We start from the raw sequence: 21,779 nt of genomic DNA, 5'->3' as shown, positions 1-21,779 counted from the left end.
TCCTATTTCTAATAGCCCCTGGGTGAGCCCTGTCCAAGTTGTCCCCAAGAAGGGAGGCATGACAGTGGTTCATAATGAAAAAATGAACTGGTTCCTACACGAACAGTTACAGGGTGGCATATGTGTATTGACTACAGAAGACTCAATACAGCCACCAGAAAGGATCATTTTTCTTTACCATTGATAGACCAGATGCTAGAGATACTAGCAGGTCATGAATACTACTGCTTTTTGGATGGTTATTCAGGTTACAACCAAATTGTAGTAGATCCTCAGGACCAAGAGAAAACAGCATTCACATGTCCTTCTGGAGTATTTTCCTACAGAAGGATGCCATTTGGTCTGTGCAATGCACCTGTAACCTTTCAGAGGTGCATGCTCTCTATCTTCTCTGATATGGTAGAGAAATTTTTGGAAGTCTTCATGGATGACTTCTCAGTATTTGGAGACTCATTCAACTCCTGTCTTGACCATCTAGCACTTGTTCTGAGATGGTGCCAAGAGACTAACCTGGTTTTAAACTCGGAAAAATGTCACTTCATGGTGACTGAAGGAACTGTCCTTGGGCACAAAATTTCAAACAAGGGAATAAAGGTGGATCAAGCTAAGGTAGAGGTAATTGAAAAATTACCACCACCTGCCAATGTTAAGGCAATCAGAAGCTTTCTGGGGCATGCAAGATTCTATAGGAGGTTTATAAAGGATTTTTCAAAAATTACAAAATCTCTGAGCAATCTGCTAGCTGCTGACACGCCATTTATCTTTAACACAGAGTGTCTGCAGGCATTTGAGACTCTGAAAGCTAAGCTAGTCACAGCACCAGTCATTTCTGCACCAGACTGGTCATTACCATTCGAACTAATGTGTGATGCCAATGATCATGCCATTGGTGCAGTATTGGGACAGAGGAATGACAAGCTTCTGCATGTCATTTATTATGCTAGCCGTGTTCTAAATGATGCACAGAAGAATTACACAACAACAGAAAAGGAGTTGCTTGCAGTGGTTTATGCCATTGACAAGTTCAGATCTTATTTAGTGGGATCAAAAGTGATTGTGTACACTGATCATACTTCTCTAAAATATCTCCTCACAAAGCAGGATTCAAAACCCAGGTTCATAAGATGGGTGTTGCTTCTGCAAGAGTTTGATATAGAAATAAGAGACAGAAAAGGGACAGAGAACTAAGTAGCTGATCATTTGTCCCGGATAGAGCCAGTAGCAGGAGTGTCCCTCCCTCCTACTGCGATCTCTGAAATCTTTCCGGATGAGCAACTCTTTACCATACAGGAAGTACCATGGTTTGCAGACATTGCAAACTATAAAGCTGTGAGATTCACACCCAAAGAGTACAGTAAGCAGCAAACGAAAAAATTGATTTCTGATGCAAAGTACTACTTATGAGATGAACCATATCTCTTTAAGAGGTGTGCAGACGGAGTAATCCGCAAATTTGTGCCTAGAGAAGAGGCACAGAAGATCCTTTGGCATTGCCATGGATCACAATATGGAGGACATTTCAGAGGTGAGCGAACAGCCACAAAAGTTCTCTAATGTGGCTTCTACTGGCCTACCCTCTATAGAGACTCCCGAGAGTTTGTACGTAACTGTGACAGTTGCCAGAGAGCTGGTAATCTACCTCATGGTTATGCCATGCCTCAGCAAGGGATCTTAGATATTGAGTTGTTTGATGTATGGGTATTGACTTCATGGGCCTTTTCCACCATCATATTCAAACACTTATGTTCTAGTGGCAATAGACTATGTATCTAAATGGGTAGAGGCAATTGCAACACCCACTAATGACACTAAGACAGTAATGAAGTTCCTCCAGAAGCATATTTTCAGTAGGTTCGGTGTGCCTAGGATACTGATCAGTGATGGAGGCACTCATTTCTGCAATAAACAGCTTGACTCTGCTCTGGTCCGATATGGAATTAACCAAAAAGTGGCGACTCCATATCATCCACAGACAAATGGGTAGGCTGATGTCTCAAATAGAGAACTAAAATGAATCCTGAAACGGACTGTAAGTACCCGTAGAAGGGATTGGGCAAGAAGTCTAGATGATGCTCTGTGGGCATACAGAACAACATTCAAGACCCCTATAGGAACTTCTCCATACCAGCTTGTGTATGGAAAAGCATGTCATCTGCCAGTGGAACTGGAACACAAGTCTTACTGGGCAACCAGGTTCCTAAACCTTGATGCTAAGGTAGCTGGAGAGAAAAGATTACTCCAGTTGAATGAGCTGGAAGAGTTTAGACTCAATGCTTTCGAAAATGCTAAAATTTATAAAGAGAAAGCAAAAAGATGGCATAACAAAAGGCTATCATCTAGAGTTTTTGAGCCAGGACAGAAGGTCCTACTGTTTAACTCTAGGCTCAGATTGTTCCCTGGGAAATTGAAATCCCAGTGGAGGGGACCATATGTGATTACAAGTGTGTCACCATATGGTTATGTAGAGCTTCAAGATATTGATTCTGTCAAAAAGTTCATTGTTAATGGACGGAGAATCAAACATTATCTTGAAGGAAATATTGAGCAAGATTGCTCAAAACTGAGACTAAATTTAAAAGCTCAGTAAAGTCCAGCTAAAGACAGTAAAGAATCGCTTGCTGGGAGGCAACCCAGCCATAAAATTAGATGTTTATAACAATTATATAAGTTCATTTAATTTTGTTATTCATGTTTGTTAAAGCTTTTCAGTGAACAAGTCAAGGAAATAGAGGTTCAGAACGTAAAGCAGAAGAATCACATAGAAAAAAGAGCTCACTAGCATTAAAACGCCAGTAAAGAGGCAATTTGGGCATTAAACGCCAGAATGGCTACCATTCTGGGCGTTTAACGCCAGTAAAGGTATCATTCTGGGCGTTAAGCGCCAGAATGGGCAGCATTCTGGGCGTTTAACGTCAGAATTGGCAGCATTCTGAGCGTTCAAAAAAATGCCCAGTAAAGAAGGATTTTTGGCGTTTAACGCCAGCCAGGGTATCTGGCTGGGCGTTAAACGCCCAAAATAGCCACCAGATGGGCGTTAAACGCCAGAATAGCTATCATTCTGGGCGTTTAACGCCAGAACAGCTAGAGGAGAGGTAATTTCGTTTCCAATTCAATTTTTTTTTAATTTTCATATTTTAATTCAAAATTTTCTGCATCCAAACATTACAAACATTCATTTTCTAATTTCCATTAACAAAAATTCATAATCTTATAAATTATTTTTTTAATTCTCTTTCAATTCTTTTAAATTCTTTTTCAAAACTCATTCATCTTTCTAATTTCTTTTCAAATCTTTTTAACTCATTCATATTATCTTTTATTTCTTAGATGCATAAATAAAAATTCAGATCTAACTTCCTCAAATCTTTTTCATATCTCTTAAATTTTGAAAACAATCTTCTCTTTTTCATATCATGTTTATCTTTTATCAATCATATCTTTCAAATCATATGTTTTTTAAATTCGAACCCATTCCTTCCCTCCCCTTTATTTATACATTCAGCCATCCCCTCTACTCCATCATTCGAATCCTTCTCTCCATCTATTCATCTTCTTTCTTTCTATTTTACTTGAGGACAAGCAAATCTCTAAGTTTGGTGTGATTTCCGTGGTCCCTGAGTTAAAACAAACCAATCTCATGGCACCCAAAGGAAGATAAACTGCTTCAAGAGAGAAGAAAGAAAGCAATCCAAAACCACGTTGGATGCACGAGAACTTCTGCACCAAAGAACATGCAGACCATTATTTCAAAATTGTGTGTAGAAGATCAGTGATCCCGGAAGTTAGGTTCAATCTGAAAGAAGATGAATACCCGGAGATCCAAGAGCAGATTCAAAACAGGGGTTGGGAAGTCCTGGCTAATCCTGAGATACATGTTGGAAGAAACATGGTCCAGAAATTTTATGCAAATCTATGGATGACAGAAAAGCAAAGATTAGAGGGAACTGCTTTCTACTCCTTTCAGACTATGGTCAGAGAAAAGGTTATTTACTTCCACTTTGACAAAGTGAGAGAGGTTCTTAAACTTCCTCAACTACAAGATGATCCAGAGTCCTTTAATAGGAGAATGGTCAAGGATAAAAGGCTAGATCAAGTTCTAGAGGACATATGCCTCCCTGGAACCAAGTGGATTACCAATTCAAAAGGTGTCCCAAACCAACTAAAGAGAGGTGATCTTAAACCAGTTGCTAGAGGTTGGCTGGATTTCATTAGGCATTATATACTCCTAACCAGCAACTGATCTGAAGTCACTGTAAAGAGGGCAGTGATGATTCACTGTATTATGCTGGGGAAGGAGGTAGAGATTCATCAACTGATCCCTGTTGAAATTTACATGTTTGCAAAGAAGGAATCCACTGAGGCCAAATTGGCCTACCCAAGCTTGATTAATCTGTTATGCAAAGATGCGGGGGTACAGATGGGTGTGGATGAATATATCACAGTTGAACGCCCAATCACCAAAAAAGTGATGGATGGACCTCAAATTCAAGATAACCTCATCAAGAGGGGGGCGCATGAGCTCCTCCCAGAAATTCCTCAATTTGACTATTGGGCCCGCTTAGAAGCATCTGTCACCAAGTTGCAAGAAGCTGTGAATCAACTCAAAGAAGAGCAGCAGAATCAAAACAGCATGTTCTACAAAATGCTCATAGAACAAGAGAAATAAGGGCGTGAAATACAGGAGCTAAAGCGTTAGAAGCTATCTCTTGAAGAGTTGAACGTCCCACAGATTAAAGGAGCACCTACCCCTCAAAATCAAGGTTGTTGAGTCCTAACTCTGTGATAACTTTTCTTATTAGAAACCTATTTTAAGAGTTACATAAGCATTAGTATTAGAGTCATTTATTTTTATGTCCTTAATTTCCTTTCTTTTATTATTATCTATCTGCTTTTATGTTTATTTAATGTCTTATTTTTATTCATTGATCAATAAAGTTTAGAGTCTATGTCTTAAAGTTATGAATGATTCCATGAATCCTTCACCTTTCTTAAAAGAAAAATATTCTTATTTGCAAAAGAACAAGAAGTGCATAATTTCGAAATTTATCTTGAAATTAGTTGAATGATGTTGATGTGGTGGCAATACTTTTTGTTTTCTGAATGAATGCTTGAACAGTGCATATTTTTGATATTGTTGTTTATGAATGTTAAAATTGTTGGCTCTTGAAAGAATAATGAAAAAAAAGAGAAATGTTATTGATAATCTGAAAAATCATAAAATTGATTATTGAAGCAAGAAAAAGCAGTGAAAAAAAATGGAAAAAAAATAAAGAAAAAGAAAAAAAAGAAAAAAAAGAGAGAAAAAGCAAGCAGAAAAAGCCAGTAACTCTTTAAACTAAAAGGCAAGGGATAAAGAGGATCCAAGGCTTTGAGCATTAATGGATAGGAGGGCCCAAAGGAATAAAATCCTGGCCTAAGCGGCTAAATCAAGCTGTCCCTATCCATGTACTTGTGGCATGAAGGTCCAAGTGAAAAGCTTGAGACTGAGTGGTTAAAGTCGTGATCCAAAGTAAAAGAGTGTGCTTAAGAGCTCTAGGCACCTCTAATTGGGGACTTTAGCAAAGCTGAGTCACAATCTGAAGAGGTTCACCCAGTCATGTGTCTGTGGCATTTATGTATCCGGTGGTAATATTGGAAAACAAAATGCTTAGGGTCACGACTAAGACTCAAAAAGTAGCTGTGTTCAAGAATCAACATACTGAACTAGGAAAATCAATAACACTATCTGAATTCTGAGTTCCTATGGATGCCAATCATTCTGAACTTCAAAGGATAAAGTGAGATGTCAAAACTATTCAGAAGCAAAAAGGCTACTAGTCCCGCTCATCTAATTGGAACTAAGCTTCATTGATATTTTGGAATTTATTGTATATTCTCTACTTTTTATCCTATTTTGTTTTCATTTTCTTGGGGACAAGCAACAATTTAAGTTTGGTGTTGTTATGAGCGGATAATTTATACCCTTTTTGGCATTGTTTTTACATAGTTTTTAGTATAATTTAGTTACTTTTTATTATATTTTTATTATTTTTTATTCAAAAATCACATTTCTGGACTTTACTATGAGTTTGTGTATTTTTCTATGATTTCGGGTATTTTCTGGCTGAAATTGAGGGACCTGAGCAAAAATCTGATTCAGAGGCTAAAAAAGGACTACGGATGCTGCTGGATTCTGACCCTCCTGAACTCGAAGTGGATTTTCTAGAGCTACAAAATCCCAATTGGCGCGCTCTCAATTGAGTTGAAAAGTAGACATCTTGGGCTTTCCAGCAATATATAATAGTTTATACTTTTCTCGAGATTTGATGGCCCAAACTGGTGTTGAAAGCCAGCCAAAAACTTTCTGGCGTAAAACGCCAGAACTGGCATAATTCTTGGCGTTAAACGCCCATTTTGGCACCCAGGGTGGCGTTTAACTCCAACTTGAGGCATATGCACGTGAAAGCTTGAAAGCTCAGCCCAAACACTCACCAAGTGGGTCCTGAAAGTAGATTTCTGCACTATCTGCACTTAGTTACTCATTTTCTATAAACCTAAGTTACTAGTCTAGTATAAAAACTACTTTTAGAGATTCATTTTGGAACTCATGACATTTTTTACACTTCATATTGTATCTTCTATGGCATAAGTCTCTAAACCCCATAGGTGGGGGTGAGGAGCTCTGCTGTGTTTCAATGGATTAATGCAATTACTACTGTTTTCTATTCAATTACGCTTGATTCTATTCTAAGATACTCATTCGTACTTCAATATAGAGAATCTGATGATCCATGACACTCATCATTATTCTCAATTCTATGAACGTGTGCCTGACAACCACTCCCGTTCTATCTGAGCTCAACATAGTCATTGGGTGATAGCTTGAGTGCATATCTCTTGGGTCTCTGATCCACGAACCGAGTCCGTGAGATTAGAATCTTCGTAGTAGAGGCTAGAACCAATTGGCAGCATTCCTGGGATTCAGAAAGTCTAAACCTTGTCTGTGGTATTCTGAGTAGGATCTGGGAAGGGATGACTGTGAAGAGTTTCAAACTTTCGAATGTTAGGCGCAGTGACAGTGTGCAAAAGGACAAGGGTCCTATTCCGACGCTAGCGGGAACCGACAGATGATTAGCCGTGCGGTAGCTGTACTTGGCATTTTTCATCCGAGACGAAAAATCCGACAGTTGATTAGCCGTGCAGAGATCGTACCTGGTATTTTTCATCCGAGAGGATCATACAACTTGCCATTGAAAGAAGCCATGCGTGTTTGGAGAAGAAGACAGTAGAAAAGCAGAGATTCAGGCGACAGAGCATCTCCGAAACCTCAACTTGTTCCTCATTTCTGAATCATAAGTACCATTTATTTCATGTTATTTACTTTTCATAAACAAAATCATTTTATCATTAATCTCCTGACTAAGATTTACAAGATAACCATAGCTTGCTTCAAGCCGACAATCTCCATGGGATCGATGGTGCACGAATTGTGAATCACACTTTTCACAACGCGTACCACTAACCAGCAAGTGCACTGGGTCGTCCAAGTAATACCTCACGTGAGTAAGGGTCGAATCCCACGGAGATTGTTGGTTTGAAGCAATCTATGGTTATCTTGTAAATCTTAGTCAGGAAGTCAATTATGTTTATCAGTTGGATTGCGAATAAACAATAGAGCATGGATTAAAGGTTACTTGTTATGCAGTAATGGAGAATATGTTGGAGTTTTGGAGATGCTTTGTCTTCTGAATCTCTGCTTTCCTCTGTCTTCTTGTTCACGCACGCACGTCCTCCTATGGCAAGCTGTGTGTTTGTGGATCACCGTTGTCAATGGCTACCTTCCATCCTTCCAGTGAAAACTACGCTCACGCGCTCTGTCACAGCACGGCTAATCACCGGTTGGTTCTCGATCCGGTTGGAATAGGATTTAATATCCTTTTGCATCTGTCACTAACGCCCAGCCTTCAGGAGTTTGAAGCTCGTCACAGTCATTCAATCCTTGAATCCTACTCGGAATACCACAGACAAGGTTTAGACTTTCCGGATTCTCATGAATGCCGCCATCAGTTCTAGCTTATACCACGGAGATTCTGATTAAGAGATCTCAGAGATACTCATTCAATCGGATATAGAACGGAGGTGGTTGTGAAGCACACGTTCATGGTTTGAGGAAGGTGATGAATGTCACTGATCATCACCTTCATCACAGTTAAGCCCGAATGAACATCTTAGATAGGAACAAGCATGTTTGAATAGAAAACAGAAATACTTGCATTAATTCATCGAGACACAGCAGAGCTCCTCACCCCCAACAATGGGGTTTAGAGACTCATGCCGTCAGAGAATACAAAGTTTAGATCTGAAATATCATGAGATACAAAATAAGTCTCTAAAAGTCGTTTAAATACTAAACTAGTAGCATAGGGTTACAAAATACGAGTGGACTATGATGGATGATGCAGAGATCCACTTCTGGGGCCCACTTGGTGTGCTGGGGCCCACTTGGTGTGTGCTGGGGCTGAGACTTTAAGCAATTCACGTGCAGAGGCCATTTGTGGAGTTGAACGCCAGTTTTTGTGCCAGTTTGGGCGTTCAACTCCAGTTTTTTATCCTTTTCTGGCGCTGGACGCCAGAATTGGGCAGAGGACTGGCGTTGAACGCCAGTTTACGTCGTCTATTCTTGTGCAAAGTATGGACTATTATATATTTCTGGAAAGCCCTGGATGTCTACTTTCCAACGCAATTGGAAGCACGCCATTTCGAGTTCTGTAGCTCCAGAAAATCCACTTTGAGTGCAGGGAGGTCAGAATCCAACAGCATCAGCAGTCCTTTTTCAGCCTGAATCAGATTTTTGCTCAGCTCCTTCAATTTCAGCCAGAAAAATACCTGAAATTACAGAAAAACACATAACTCATAGTAAAGTCCAGAAATATGAATTTTTCCTAAAAACTACTGGAAATAAACTAAAAACTAACTAAAACATACTCAAAACTACATGAAATTATCCCCAAAAAGCGTATAAAATATCCGCTCATCACAACACCAAACTTAAACTGTTGCTTGTTCTCAAGCAACTAGACAAATAAAATAGAAGACTAATAGGTTGAGAAGCAATAATATCTCAGAGTTTTTGAATGAAGCTCAGATTCTAATTAGATGAGCGGGGCTAGTAGCTTTTTGTTTCTGAACAGTTTTGGCATCTCACTTTATCCATTGAAGCTCAGAGTGATTGGCATCTATAGGAACTCAGAATTCAGATAGTGTTATTGATTCTCTTAGTTCAGTGTGATGATTCTTGAACACAGCTTCTTTATGAGTCTTGGCCGTGGCCCTAAGCACTTTGTTTTCCAGTATTACCACCGGATACATAAATGCCACAGACACATAATTGGGTGAACCTTTTCAGATTGTGACTCAGCTTTGCTAAAGTCCCCAATTAGAGGTGTCCAGAGTTCTTAAGCACACTCTTCTTTTCACTTGGACCTTGACTTTAACCGCTCAGTCTCAAGTTTTCACTTGACACCTTCACGCCACAAGCACATGGTTAGGGACAGCTTGGTTTAGCCGCTCAGACCAGGATTTTATTCCTTTAGGCCCTCCTATCCACTGATGCTCAAAGCCTTGGGATCCCTTTTATTTGCCCTTGCCTTTTGGTTTTAAGGGTTATTGGCTTTTTCTGCTTGCTTTTTCTCTCTTTTTTTTTTTCTACAAGCTTTATTCTTTGCTGCTTTTTCTTGCTTCAAGAATCATTTTTATGATTTTTTAGATTGTCAATAACATGTCTCATGTTCATCATTCTTTCAAGAGCCAACATATTTAACAGTCTTAAACAACAAATTCAAAAGACATATGCACTGTTCAAGCATTCATTCAGAAGACAGAAAGCATTGCCACCACATTTAACTAATTAGAACTTCTCTTATTAAAACTCGAAATTTTATTGCCTCTTATTCAAAAGATCTACTACTTTATTCATGTTTAATGATGATGAGAAAAATAAACTATAGCTTAATTGAAGATAAAATCAAATAGATACTAATTACTATTATATGACTTCTAAGGTAAACTTTTTATAAGGACACTGTCACAGAGTTAAGGCAGAAATTGGAATTTAACAACCTTTATTCTGGGGGTATGGGAGTTCCTCTGATCCTTGGGAGGCTTGGTATTACAGAAGACTTTTGGCGCTTCAGTTCCCTTAAGTCACGTCCCTGCTCCTCTTGTTCTTTAAACATATGGGTCAGCATTTGACTATGTTTCTTCTGTTGTTTTATTATTTGCTCCATAGCTTCCTGTATCTTGGTGACAGACGTCTCAAGATATTCCCAATATTCCGCTTGAGGAATCTCTGGGAGGAATTCCTGTGCTCTCTTCTTGATAAGATCCTCCTGTGCTTGTTGTCTCTCCATTGATGCTTTGGTGATTGACTTTTCAATTAGGATATATTCAGTTATTCCCATCTTGACTCCAGCGTCCTTGCAGAGCAGAGAAATCACGCTTGGATAAGCCAACCTGGCCTCTTTTGAATTTTTGTTAGCAATCTTATAGAGCTCAGTTGAAATCAGCTGATGAACCTCCACTTCTTTTCCCATCATGATGCAATGAATCATCACTGCTCTTTTAACTGTGACTTCAGAACGGTTGCTAGTGGGCAACAGAGAACGCCCAATGAAGTCCAGCCATCCTCTGGCAACTGGTTTGAGATCCTCTCTCTTGAGTTGATTTGGGACGCCCTTTGTGTTGGTGGTCCACCTGGCTCCAGGGATACATATGTCATCTAGAATCTTATCCAGGCCAATGTCTACTCTCATCATCCTCCTGTTGAAGGAGTCTGGATCATCCTTTAGCTGAGGTAGCTTTAATATCTCTCTGATCTTGTCAGGGGTGGTATGAACAATCTTTCCCCTGACCATGGTCCGAAATTCGTAGCAGGCTGTTCCAGATAGTCTTTGCTTGTCAGTCTGCCACATATTAGCATAGAACTCCTGGACCATGTTCCTTCCTACTTTCGTTTCAGGATTAGCTAGGACTTCCCAGTTCCTGATTCGAATTTGCTCCTGGATCTCCGGATATTCGTCTTCTTTCAGATCGAATCTAACTTCCGGGATCACTGATCTCAGACCCATTACTTTAAGATAATGGTCTGAATGTTCTTTAGATAAGAACTTCCCTTGATTCCAAAGTGGTTTTGGAACGCTCTCTTTCTTGCCTCTTGGATTGGATTGTTTTCCTTTGGGAGCCATGATCTTAGTGATCTCGGAAAAACACACCAAACTTAGAGGTTTGCTTGTCCTCAAGCAAAAGAAAAGAAAGGAGAGGGATAGAAGGAGATCGAGGTGCACTTGTTGATGGAGGAGGGGGGAGGCCAAACCCAATTATAAAGGGGTGGGGGGGTGGGCTTTCGAAAAATTGGAAGAGATAAGATGAAAAGATTGAGTTGAAAAAGATAAGATAGAAGATAGAGTTTAATTTTGAAAAGATATGATAGATTTTTGAAAAAGATAACTCTGAATTTTGAAAAAGATGATATGGATATTTGAAAAAGATATGGATTAGTTGAAAAGATTTTTGAGTGAAAAAGATAGATTTGTCTTCAGAAAAGATTTTGAAAAGAGTTGGATTGAATTTGGAAAGATGGATTTTTAGAAATTAAGGATTTTAGAAATCAGGGTTCTTGATATGTTCATGTAAAAATCATGCATTGAAGCATAAAATTTAAAATTAAAATGGAAATACGTGTGGGATAACTGGATTTGGCTCCTCCCTGTCCTCCTGGCGTTTGAACGCCCAAACACTGCTTGTTTTGGGCGTTCAGCGCCCAAATGCTGATCTCCTGGGCGTTTAGCGCCCATTTGCTGCCATTCCTAGCGTTCAACGCCCAGTGGGTGGCCATTTCTGGCGTTGAACGCCCAAATTGCTGCCATTACTGGCGTTCAGCGCCCAGTGGATGCCCATTTTGGGCGCTGAACGCCCAAAATGCCCCTTTACTGGCGTTTTCTTGCCATTGAGCTTCCTATCTCTGTTTTGTGTGCAAATTCCTTCTGTAACCCTGTAAACTTATGCAATTGATCCTTTACCTTAGTGTCAGTAAACTTTATATAAACAAATAAATAAAAAAAGAAAAATAGGGCAAAATGCTTAGAGGATTAATGCCCCATGGCTGGGTTGCCTCCCAGAAAGCGCTTCTTTATTGTCTTTAGCTGGACCTTGCTGAGCTTTTAATCTAGCTTCAGCCTTGAGCATTCTTGCTCAATGTTGCCTTCAAGATAATGCTTGATTCTTTGTCCATTGACAATGAACTTCTTATCAGAATCAATATCTTGAAGCTCCACGTAACCATATGGTGACACACTTGTAATCACGTATGGTCCCCTCCACCGGGATTTCAGTTTCCCGGGGAATAGCCTGAGTCTAGAGTTAAACAACAGGACCTTCTGTCCTGGTTCAAAGATTCTAGATGACAGCTTTCTGTCATGCCATTTTTTTTATTTTTCTTTATAAAGCTTGGCATTTTCGAAAGCTGTGAATCTGAATTCCTCTAGCTCATTTAGCTGGAGCAATCGTTTTTCTCCTGCTAATTTGGCATCTAAGTTTAGGAATCTGGTTGCCCAGTAGGCCTTATGTTCCAGTTCCACGGGCAAGTGGCATGCCTTACCATACACGAGTTGGTATGGAGAGGTCCCTATAGGGGTCTTGAATGCTGTTCTGTAAGCCCACAGAGCATCATCCAAGCTCCTTGCCCAATCCTTTCTACGGGTATTTACTGTCCATTCCAGGATTCTCTTTAATTCTCTGTTAGAGACTTCAGCTTGCCCGTTGGTTTGTGGATGATATGGAGTGGCCACTTTGTGGCGAATTCCATACCGAACCATGGCAGAGTAAAGCTGTTTATTGCAGAAGTGAGTGCCCCCATCACTGATTAACACTCTAGGGACACCAAACCTGCTAAAGATATGTTTCTGGAGGAACTTCAGCACTGTTTTAGTATCATTGGTGGGTGTGGCAATAGCCTCAACCCATTTTGATACATAGTCAACTGCCACCAGAATATAAGTGTTTGAATATGATGGTGGAAAAGGTCCCATGAAGTCAATTCCCCATACGTCAAACAACTCAATTTTCAAGATTCCTTGTTGAGGCATGGCGTAACCATGAGGCAGATTGCCAGCTCTTTGGCAACTGTCACAATTACGTACAAACTCTCGGGAATCTTTATAGAGTGTGGGCCAATAGAAGCCACATTGGAGGACCTTGGTGGCTGTTCGCTCACCTCCGAAATGGCCTCCATATTGGGATCCATGGCAATGCCATAGGATTCTCTGTGCTTCCTCTCTGGGGACACACCTACGGATAATTCCGTCTGCACATCTCTTAAAGAGATAGGGTTCATCCCACAAGTAGTACTTTGCATCAGTAACTAATTTCTTCTTTTGTATTCTATTGTACTCCTTGGGTATGAACCTTGCAGCTTTATAGTTTGCAATATCGGCAAACCATGGTGCTTCCTGAATGGCAAATAGATGCTCATCAGGGAACGTCTCAGAGATCTCAAGAAAGGGGAGGGACGTCCCTTCCACTGGCTCTATCCGGGACAGATGATCAGCTACTTGGTTCTCTGTCCCTTTTCTGTCTCTTATTTCTATATCAAACTCTTGCAGATGCAATACCCATCTGATAAGCCTGGGTTTTGAATCCTGCTTTGTGAGTAGATACTTAAGAGCAGCATGGTCAGTGTACACAATCACTTTTGATCCTACTAAGTAGGATCTGAACTTGTCAATGGCGTAAACCACTGCAAGTAATTCCTTTTCTGTGGTTGTGTAATTTTTCTGAGCATCATTTAAAACACGACTGGCATAATAAATGACATGCAGAAGCTTGTCATGCCTCTGTCCCAATACTGCACCAATGGCATGATCACTGGCATCACACATTAGCTCAAGTGGTAATGTCCAGTCTGGTGCAGAAATGACTGGTGCTGTGACCAGCTTAGCTTTCAGCGTTTCAAACGCCTACAGGCACTCTGTGTCAAACACAAATGGCGTGTCAGCAGCTAGCAGATTGCTTAGAGGTTTTGCGATTTTTGAAAAATCCTTTATAAACCTCCTATAGAATCCTGCATGCCCCAGAAAGCTTCTGATTGCCTTAACATTGGCAGGTGGTGGTAATTTTTCAATTACCTCTATTTTTGCTTGATCCACCTCTATTCCCTTGTTTGAGATTTTATGCCCAAGAACAATTCCTTCAGTCACCATGAAGTGACACTTTTCCCAGTTTAAAACTAGGTTGGTTTCTTGGCATCTTTTCAGAACAAGTTTCAGGTGATCAAGACAGGAGCTGAATGAGTCTCCATATACTGAGAAGTCATCCATGAAGACTTCCAGAAATTTTTCCACCATATCAGAGAAAATAGAGAGCATGCATCTCTGGAAGGTTGCAGGTGCATTGCATAGCCCAAAGGGCATCCTTCTATAAGCAAACACTCCGGATGGACATGTGAATGCTGTTTTCTCTTGATCCTGGGGATCTACTGCAATCTGGTTATAGCCTGAGTAGCCATCCAAAAAGCAGTAATAATCATGACCTGCTAGTCTTTCTAGCATCTGGTCTGTGAATGGTAAAGGAAAATGATCCTTTCTGGTGGCTGTATTGAGCCTTCTGTAGTCAATACACATGCGCCACCCTGTAACTGTTCTTGTAGGAACCAGTTCATTTTTTTCATTATGAATCACTGTCATGCCTCCCTTTTTTGGGACGACTTGAACAGGGCTCACCCAGGGGCTATCAGAAATGGGATAAATAATCCCAGCCTCTAGTAATTTGGTGACCTCTTTCTGCACCACTTCCTTCATGGCTGGATTTAGCCGCCTCTGTGGTTGAACCACTGGTTTGGCATTATCCTCCAATAGGATTTTGTGCATGCATCTAGCTGGGCTTATGCCCTTGAGGTCACCTATGGACCACCCAAGAGCTGTCTTGTGTGTCCTTAGCACTTGAATAAGTGCTTCCTCTTCCTGTGAATTTAAAGCAGAGCTTATGATCACTGGAAAAGTGTCACCTTCTCCTAGAAATGCATATTTCAAGGATGGTGGTAGTGGTTTGAGCTCGGGTTTAGGAGGTTTTTCCTCTTTCAGAAGAAAGTTCAAAGGCTCTTTCATGTCCCCTGAATCCTCCAAATCAGGCTGAACATCTTTAAAGATGTTTTCCAACTCTGATTCGAGACTCTCAGCCATGTTGATCTCTTCTACCAAAGAATCAATAAGATCAACTTTCATGCAGTCTGTTGATGTGTCTGGATGCTGCATGGCTTTGACAGCGTTCAACTTGAACTCATCATCGTTGACTCTCAGGGTTATTTCCCCCTGCTGGACGTCAATGAGGGATCGTCCAGTTGCTAGGAAGGGTCTTCCTAGAATGAGAGTAGCACTCTTGTGCTCCTCCATTTCCAGCACAACAAAGTCAGTGGGAAAGGCGAATGGCCCAACTCTGACAATCATGTCCTCAATCACACCTGATGGGTATTTAGTGGAACCATCAGCAAGTTGGAGACATATCCGGGTTGGTTTAACTTCTTCAGTTAAGCCAAGCTTCCTGATAGTGGATGCAGGTATTAGGTTGATGCTTGCCCCAAGATCGCATAAAGCTGTCTTGGTGCAATCACCTTCCAATGTGCATGGTATCAGAAAACTCCCAGGGTCTTTAAGCTTTTCAGGAAAGCTTTTCAGAATGACTGCACTGCATTCTTCAGTGAGGAGAACTCTTTCTGTTTCTCTCCACTCCTTTTTATGACTCAAGATCTCTTTCATGAACTTGGCATAAGAAGGTATTTGCTCAAGTGCCTCTGCAAATGGAATCTTTATTTCAAGAGTCCTTAGATAATCTGCAAAGCGAGCAAATTGCTTATCCTGCTCCTCTTTCCGGAGTTTTTGAGGATAAGGTATCTTGGCTTTATATTCCTCAACCTTAGTGGTTAAAGAAGCCTTTTTAGAGGGGTTGTTATCAGCACTTGTGTGTGTCTGATCCCTCACTGGCAATTGAGTGCCAGAGTCAGAAGCTGGAGTGACGTTAGACGCCAGCTCACTGTCTGTTCCTGGCGCCTGAACGCCAGAAATGTGCCCATTTTGGGCGTTCAATGCTGGATTCTGCCCCATTTGGGCATTGAACGCCAGATTCTTGCCCATTTCTGGTGTTGAACGCCAATCCTGCCTTGTTTCTGGCGCTGAACGCCAGTTTTGGGCATGGTCTGGGCGTTCAGCGCCAGCCTTCCACCCATTTTCTGGCATTTTAGTGCCAGAATTGTTTTTCCCTGGGCTCTTACTGTCCTCAGGTGAATCTTTGGTGGGTCGCTCATTTCTTGAATTTTTGATGCCTTGAGGTGGGGTATTTAATGTTTTCCCACTTCTTAATTGAACTGCTTGGCATTCTTCTGCTATTTGCCTTGATAGCTGCTGCTTTGTTTGCTTAAACTGTTCGTCCATATGTATATTAGCTATCCTTGTCTCCTGTAGCCTGTCTTTGAATTCAGCTAGCTGCTTTGTTAGAAAATCCAATTGCTGATTGAATTCAGCAGCTTGTTTTACAGTACTGAATTCAGCAGTTACTGTTTTAACCTCTTCATTCATGGAAGGGTTGCTGCTTAGATACAGATGCTGATTCCTGGAAACTGTATCAATGAGCTCTTGAGCCTCTTCAATTGTCTTTCTCATATGGATAGATCCACCAGCTGAGTAATCTAGAGACATCTGAGCTCCTTCTGCAAGCCCATAGTAGAAGATGTCTAACTGAACCCACTCTGAAAACATTTCAGAGGGGCATTTTCGTAGCATCTCTCTGTATCTCTCCCAGGCATCATAAAGAGATTCATTATCTCCTTGTTTAAAGCCTTGGATGTCCAGCCTTAGCTGTGTCATCCTTTTTGGGGGAAAATACTGATTCAGGAATTTTTCTGTCAGCTGTTTCCATGTTCTTATGCTGGCCTTAGGTTGGTTATTTAACCACCTCTTAGCTTGATCTTTTACAGCAAATGGAAACAGTAATAGTCTGTAGACATCCTGATCTATTTCCTTATCATGTACTGTGTCAGTAATTTGTAAAAATTGTGCCAGAAACTCTGTAGGTTCTTCCTGTGGAAGACCGGAATACTGACAACTTTGCTGCACCATGATAATGAGCTGAGGATTCAACTCAAAGCTACTAACTCCAATGGAGGGTATGCAGATGCTACTCCCATATGAAGCAGTAGAGGGGTTAGAATATGACCCCAAAGTCCTCCTGGACTGTCCATCTCCACTTATGTCCATGATGGATATATGGATATAACTTGGACTAATTTACCTTTTTATTTATTTTATTTTATAAGAAGTAAATACTTAAATAAAATAAAATAACTAAAAAGAATTTGAATTTTGAAATTAATTAATTTTTTTTTTATAATTTTCGAAAATTTGTTTTAAAAATAGAGAGAAAAGATATTTTTAAATTTAGTGAGGAGAGAGGAAAATAATAAGATAGTACAAGATTTAAAAATTTTTAGATCTAATGCTCCTTGTTTTTGAAAATTTTGGAGGGAAAACACCAAGGAACACCAAACTTAAAAATTTTAAGATCAAGACACAAGGAAAACTCAAGAACACTTTGAAGACTCACAAGAACACCAAACTTAAAATTTTTAGAAAACCAAAACAAAATTTTCGAAAATTTTAAGGATAATTAATCAAGAAAACACCAAACTTAAAGTTTGGCACAGGATTTAATAGAAAAATTATTTTTGAAAAATGTTTTAAAAATATGATAGCCAATTACCATGAACATAAACACCATGTTCTAACTAACTGAGCTATAAGTTTAAAATATTTTAACAAGGGATAAATAATAAAAGACTCTAAACCAAAAGAGAAAGATTTTTCCTAATCTAAGCAACAAAATAATCCGTCAGTTGTTCAAACACGAACAATCCCCGGCAACGGCGCCAAAAACTTGGTGCACGAATTGTGAATCACACTTTTCACAACGCGTACCACTAACCAGCAAGTGCACTGGGTCGTCCAAGTAATACCTCACGTGAGTAAGGGTCGAATCCCACGGAGATTGTTGGTTTGAAGCAATCTATGGTTATCTTGTAAATCTTAGTCAGGAAGTCAATTATGTTTATCAGTTGGATTGCGAATAAACAATAGAGCATGGATTAAAGGTTACTTGTTATGCAGTAATGGAGAATATGTTGGAGTTTTGGAGATGCTTTGTCTTCTGAATCTCTGCTTTCCTCTGTCTTCTTGTTCACGCACGCACGTCCTCCTATGGCAAGCTGTGTGTTTGTGGATCACCGTTGTCAATGGCTACCTTCCATCCTTCCAGTGAAAACTACGCTCACGCGCTCTGTCACAGCACGGCTAATCACCGGTTGGTTCTCGATCCGGTTGGAATAGGATTTAATATCCTTTTGCATCTGTCACTAACGCCCAGCCTTCAGGAGTTTGAAGCTCGTCACAGTCATTCAATCCTTGAATCCTACTCGGAATACCACAGACAAGGTTTAGACTTTCCGGATTCTCATGAATGCCGCCATCAGTTCTAGCTTATACCACGGAGATTCTGATTAAGAGATCTCAGAGATACTCATTCAATCGGATATAGAACGGAGGTGGTTGTGAAGCACACGTTCATGGTTTGAGGAAGGTGATGAATGTCACTGATCATCACCTTCATCACAGTTAAGCCCGAATGAACATCTTAGATAGGAACAAGCATGTTTGAATAGAAAACAGAAATACTTGCATTAATTCATCGAGACACAGCAGAGCTCCTCACCCCCAACAATGGGGTTTAGAGACTCATGCCGTCAGAGAATACAAAGTTTAGATCTGAAATATCATGAGATACAAAATAAGTCTCTAAAAGTTGTTTAAATACTAAACTAGTAGCCTAGGGTTACAAAATACGAGTGGACTATGATGGATGATGCAGAGATCCACTTCTGGGGCCCACTTGGTGTGCTGGGGCCCACTTGGTGTGTGCTGGGGCTGAGACTTTAAGCAATTCACGTGCAGAGGCCATTTGTGGAGTTGAACGCCAGTTTTTGTGCCAGTTTGGGCGTTCAACTCCAGTTTTTTATCCTTTTCTGGCGCTGGACGCCAGAATTGGGTAGAGGACTGGCGTTGAACGCCAGTTTACGTCGTCTATTCTTGTGCAAAGTATGGACTATTATATATTTCTGGAAAGCCCTGGATGTCTACTTTCTAACGCAATTGGAAGCACGCCATTTCGAGTTCTGTAGCTCCAGAAAATCCACTTTGAGTGCAGGGAGGTCAGAATCCAACAGCATCAGCAATCCTTTTTCAGCCTGAATCAGATTTTTGCTCAGCTCCTTCAATTTCAGCCAGAAAAATACCTGAAATTACAGAAAAACACACAACTCATAGTAAAGTCCAGAAATATGAATTTTTCCTAAAAACTACTGGAAATAAACTAAAAACTAACTAAAACATACTCAAAACTACATGAAATTATCCCCAAAAAGCGTATAAAATATCCGCTCATCAATCGACCCTTACTCACGTAAGGTATTACTTGGACGACCCAGTGCACTTGCTGGTTAGTTGTGCGGAGTTGTGAAAAGTGTAATCACAATTTCCCACACCAATCTGGCATCTTCCTTGGCAAGTTATTCTGAATTATGGCACTACATTCCTTAGTCAGGACCACTGTCTCATCTCCTTTTAAAGGCTTCTTCTTTGACAACAATTCCTTCATAAATTTGACATAGAGAGGCATTTGCTCCAAAACCTCAGCAAAAGGAATATTGATTTGCAACTTTCTGAAGACTTCCAAGAACTTTGAAAACTGCTTGTCCTTGGTCTCCTTTTGAAGTCTCTGAGGATATGGCATTTTAGGCTTGTACTCAGGAGCCTTTGGCAATGTAGGATAAGTGTCAAGAGAGTCTGGGAATGGGTTGTCCGCACGCTTTGGAGGGACGTGCACTAATTCTTCCTTCTTCTCCTCTGGAGCTTTTTTTTCAACTGGCTCCTCATTAACTTGTGCTTCCATACTTGCCACTTGTCCACTTATCAAGGTGATAACCTTGCATTCCTCTCTTGGGTTTGGAATTGTGTTACCAGGAAGGCTATTAATGGTCCTCTTATCAATTTTATTAACTTTTGTGGCTAATTGACCCATCTGAATCTCCAAGTTTTGAATTGTATTTGCAGACCTCTCAGGTATTTGCTTGCTCAGTTGGCACATTTGCACCTCCAAGTTTCTAATGGAGGCTCTGGTTTCCTGCATAAAACTCCTCATAATCTCCCAATTAGAATCTTGTTGGGATTGAGAATTCGCCTGCTGAGGTGGTTGTTGTTGATGAGACTGAAATTGACGGTTATTATGATTGTTCTGTTGGAAACCACCCTGAGAGTTATTGGTGAAATTCTGAGATCTCTGAGGTTGGTCTATCCACCCAAGATTGTATGTCTTAGAGTATGGATCATTATTGGGGTTTTTAGGACCACTCCCCGTGTAATTGACCTGTTCAGAAGAGGATTGAGCATAATCATAATTATAATTTTGCACAAAATTACCTGTCATGTCATAAGAGATCTCTTGAGGTGGATTTTGGGTGTTGATAGTTGAGACTTGCATGCCACCCATCTGTTGAGTAAGTAGACTTATTTGCTGAGACATAAGCTTGTTCTGAGCTAGAATAGTATTAAGAGCTTCTACTTCCATAACACCCTTCTTTTGAGGAGCCTCAGAGTTCACAGGATTCCTGTTAGATGAGTATAAATATTGGTTGCTAGCAACCAATTCAATAAGCTCAATAGTCTCCTCCGCTGTCTTCTTCTTGTGTAATGAACCACCTGCAGAATTATCTAAGAACATCTTGGACATTTCACCCAATCCTTCATAAAAGATATCTAGTTGGGTCCATTTGGAGAACATGTCCGGAGGGCATTGCCTAGTCAGTAGCTTGTATCTCTCCCAAGCTTCATAAAGAGTTTCACCATCCTTCTACCTGAAGGTCTGAACCTTCACCCTAAGCTTAGTCAGCTTCTTTGGTGGGAAAAATTTAGTAAGAAACTCAGTAACAACCTTGTCCCAAGTATCCAAGCTCTCCTTGGGTTGGGAATCTAGCCATAGCTTTGCTCCATCCCTCAGAGCAAACGGAAAGAGCATGAGCTTGTACACCTCTGGGTTCACTCCATTTGTCTTCACAGTATCACAAATCTGCAAAAAGTTAGAAATAAATTGATTTGGGTCTTCGTGGAGAAGACCATGATATTGGCAGTTTTGTTGCACCAGGGTGACCAATTGTGGCTTCAACTCAAAGTTGTTCGCAGCTATAGGAGGCACCACAATGCTTTTCCCATAAAGATCTGCAGTAGGATCATAGTAAGACCCAAGTACTCTCCTTTGTTGCTCATTCCCATTCGGATTTGCCACATTGGCGTTAACAGCATTATTAGCAAACTCCTAGTTATGCCACCAGACATTATTTTTTTTCTTAGTAAACTTTATGGCTAAAAATTTAAATGCAATATACAAGACTTAGAAAAGTGGTGACTAATTATTATTACCCATTAGTAAGAAGGAAATGGCGAGGGGCACCGAGAATCAGAGCAAGAAATAGTAGACGGATCCAAGTCCAGCTTAGCAACAACGTTAGTGGATTGTCTATCTCCTTTCAGTCGTAACGAGAAGTCCTACATAGCACTGTATATAGGTGTGCTAGGCATTCGGAACCCCAACTAATCTCCCTTATCTCAACAAAGTTATAGAGCAACGACAGAAATTTTCAGTGCACCGCTTCT

The 21,779-nt window shown here is 40.4% G+C and overlaps 1 protein-coding gene across 1 annotated transcript in view; it reads left to right on the top strand.

Annotated features, from left to right (window-relative positions):
• LOC107621957 (AMSH-like ubiquitin thioesterase 3) overlaps positions 1 to 20,396 on the top strand; it is a 33,748-nt gene extending 13,352 nt beyond the window's left edge. Inside the window, exon 8 of the mRNA XM_088492323.1 lies at positions 20,286 to 20,396. Coding sequence (XP_088348449.1) covers positions 20,286 to 20,396 — 111 coding nt within the window. The remainder of the gene's footprint in view (positions 1 to 20,285) is intronic.
• The last annotated feature ends 1,383 nt before the right edge of the window (positions 20,397 to 21,779 follow it).

This window comes from Arachis ipaensis, chromosome B10 (assembly GCF_059453495.1).
Source record: "Arachis ipaensis isolate K30076 ecotype BB chromosome B10, ASM5945349v1, whole genome shotgun sequence".
Classification (NCBI taxonomy): domain Eukaryota; kingdom Viridiplantae; phylum Streptophyta; class Magnoliopsida; order Fabales; family Fabaceae; genus Arachis; species Arachis ipaensis.
The sequence above is the reverse complement of the archived record's forward strand: the minus strand, read 5'-3'. Positions and strand labels throughout refer to the sequence as shown.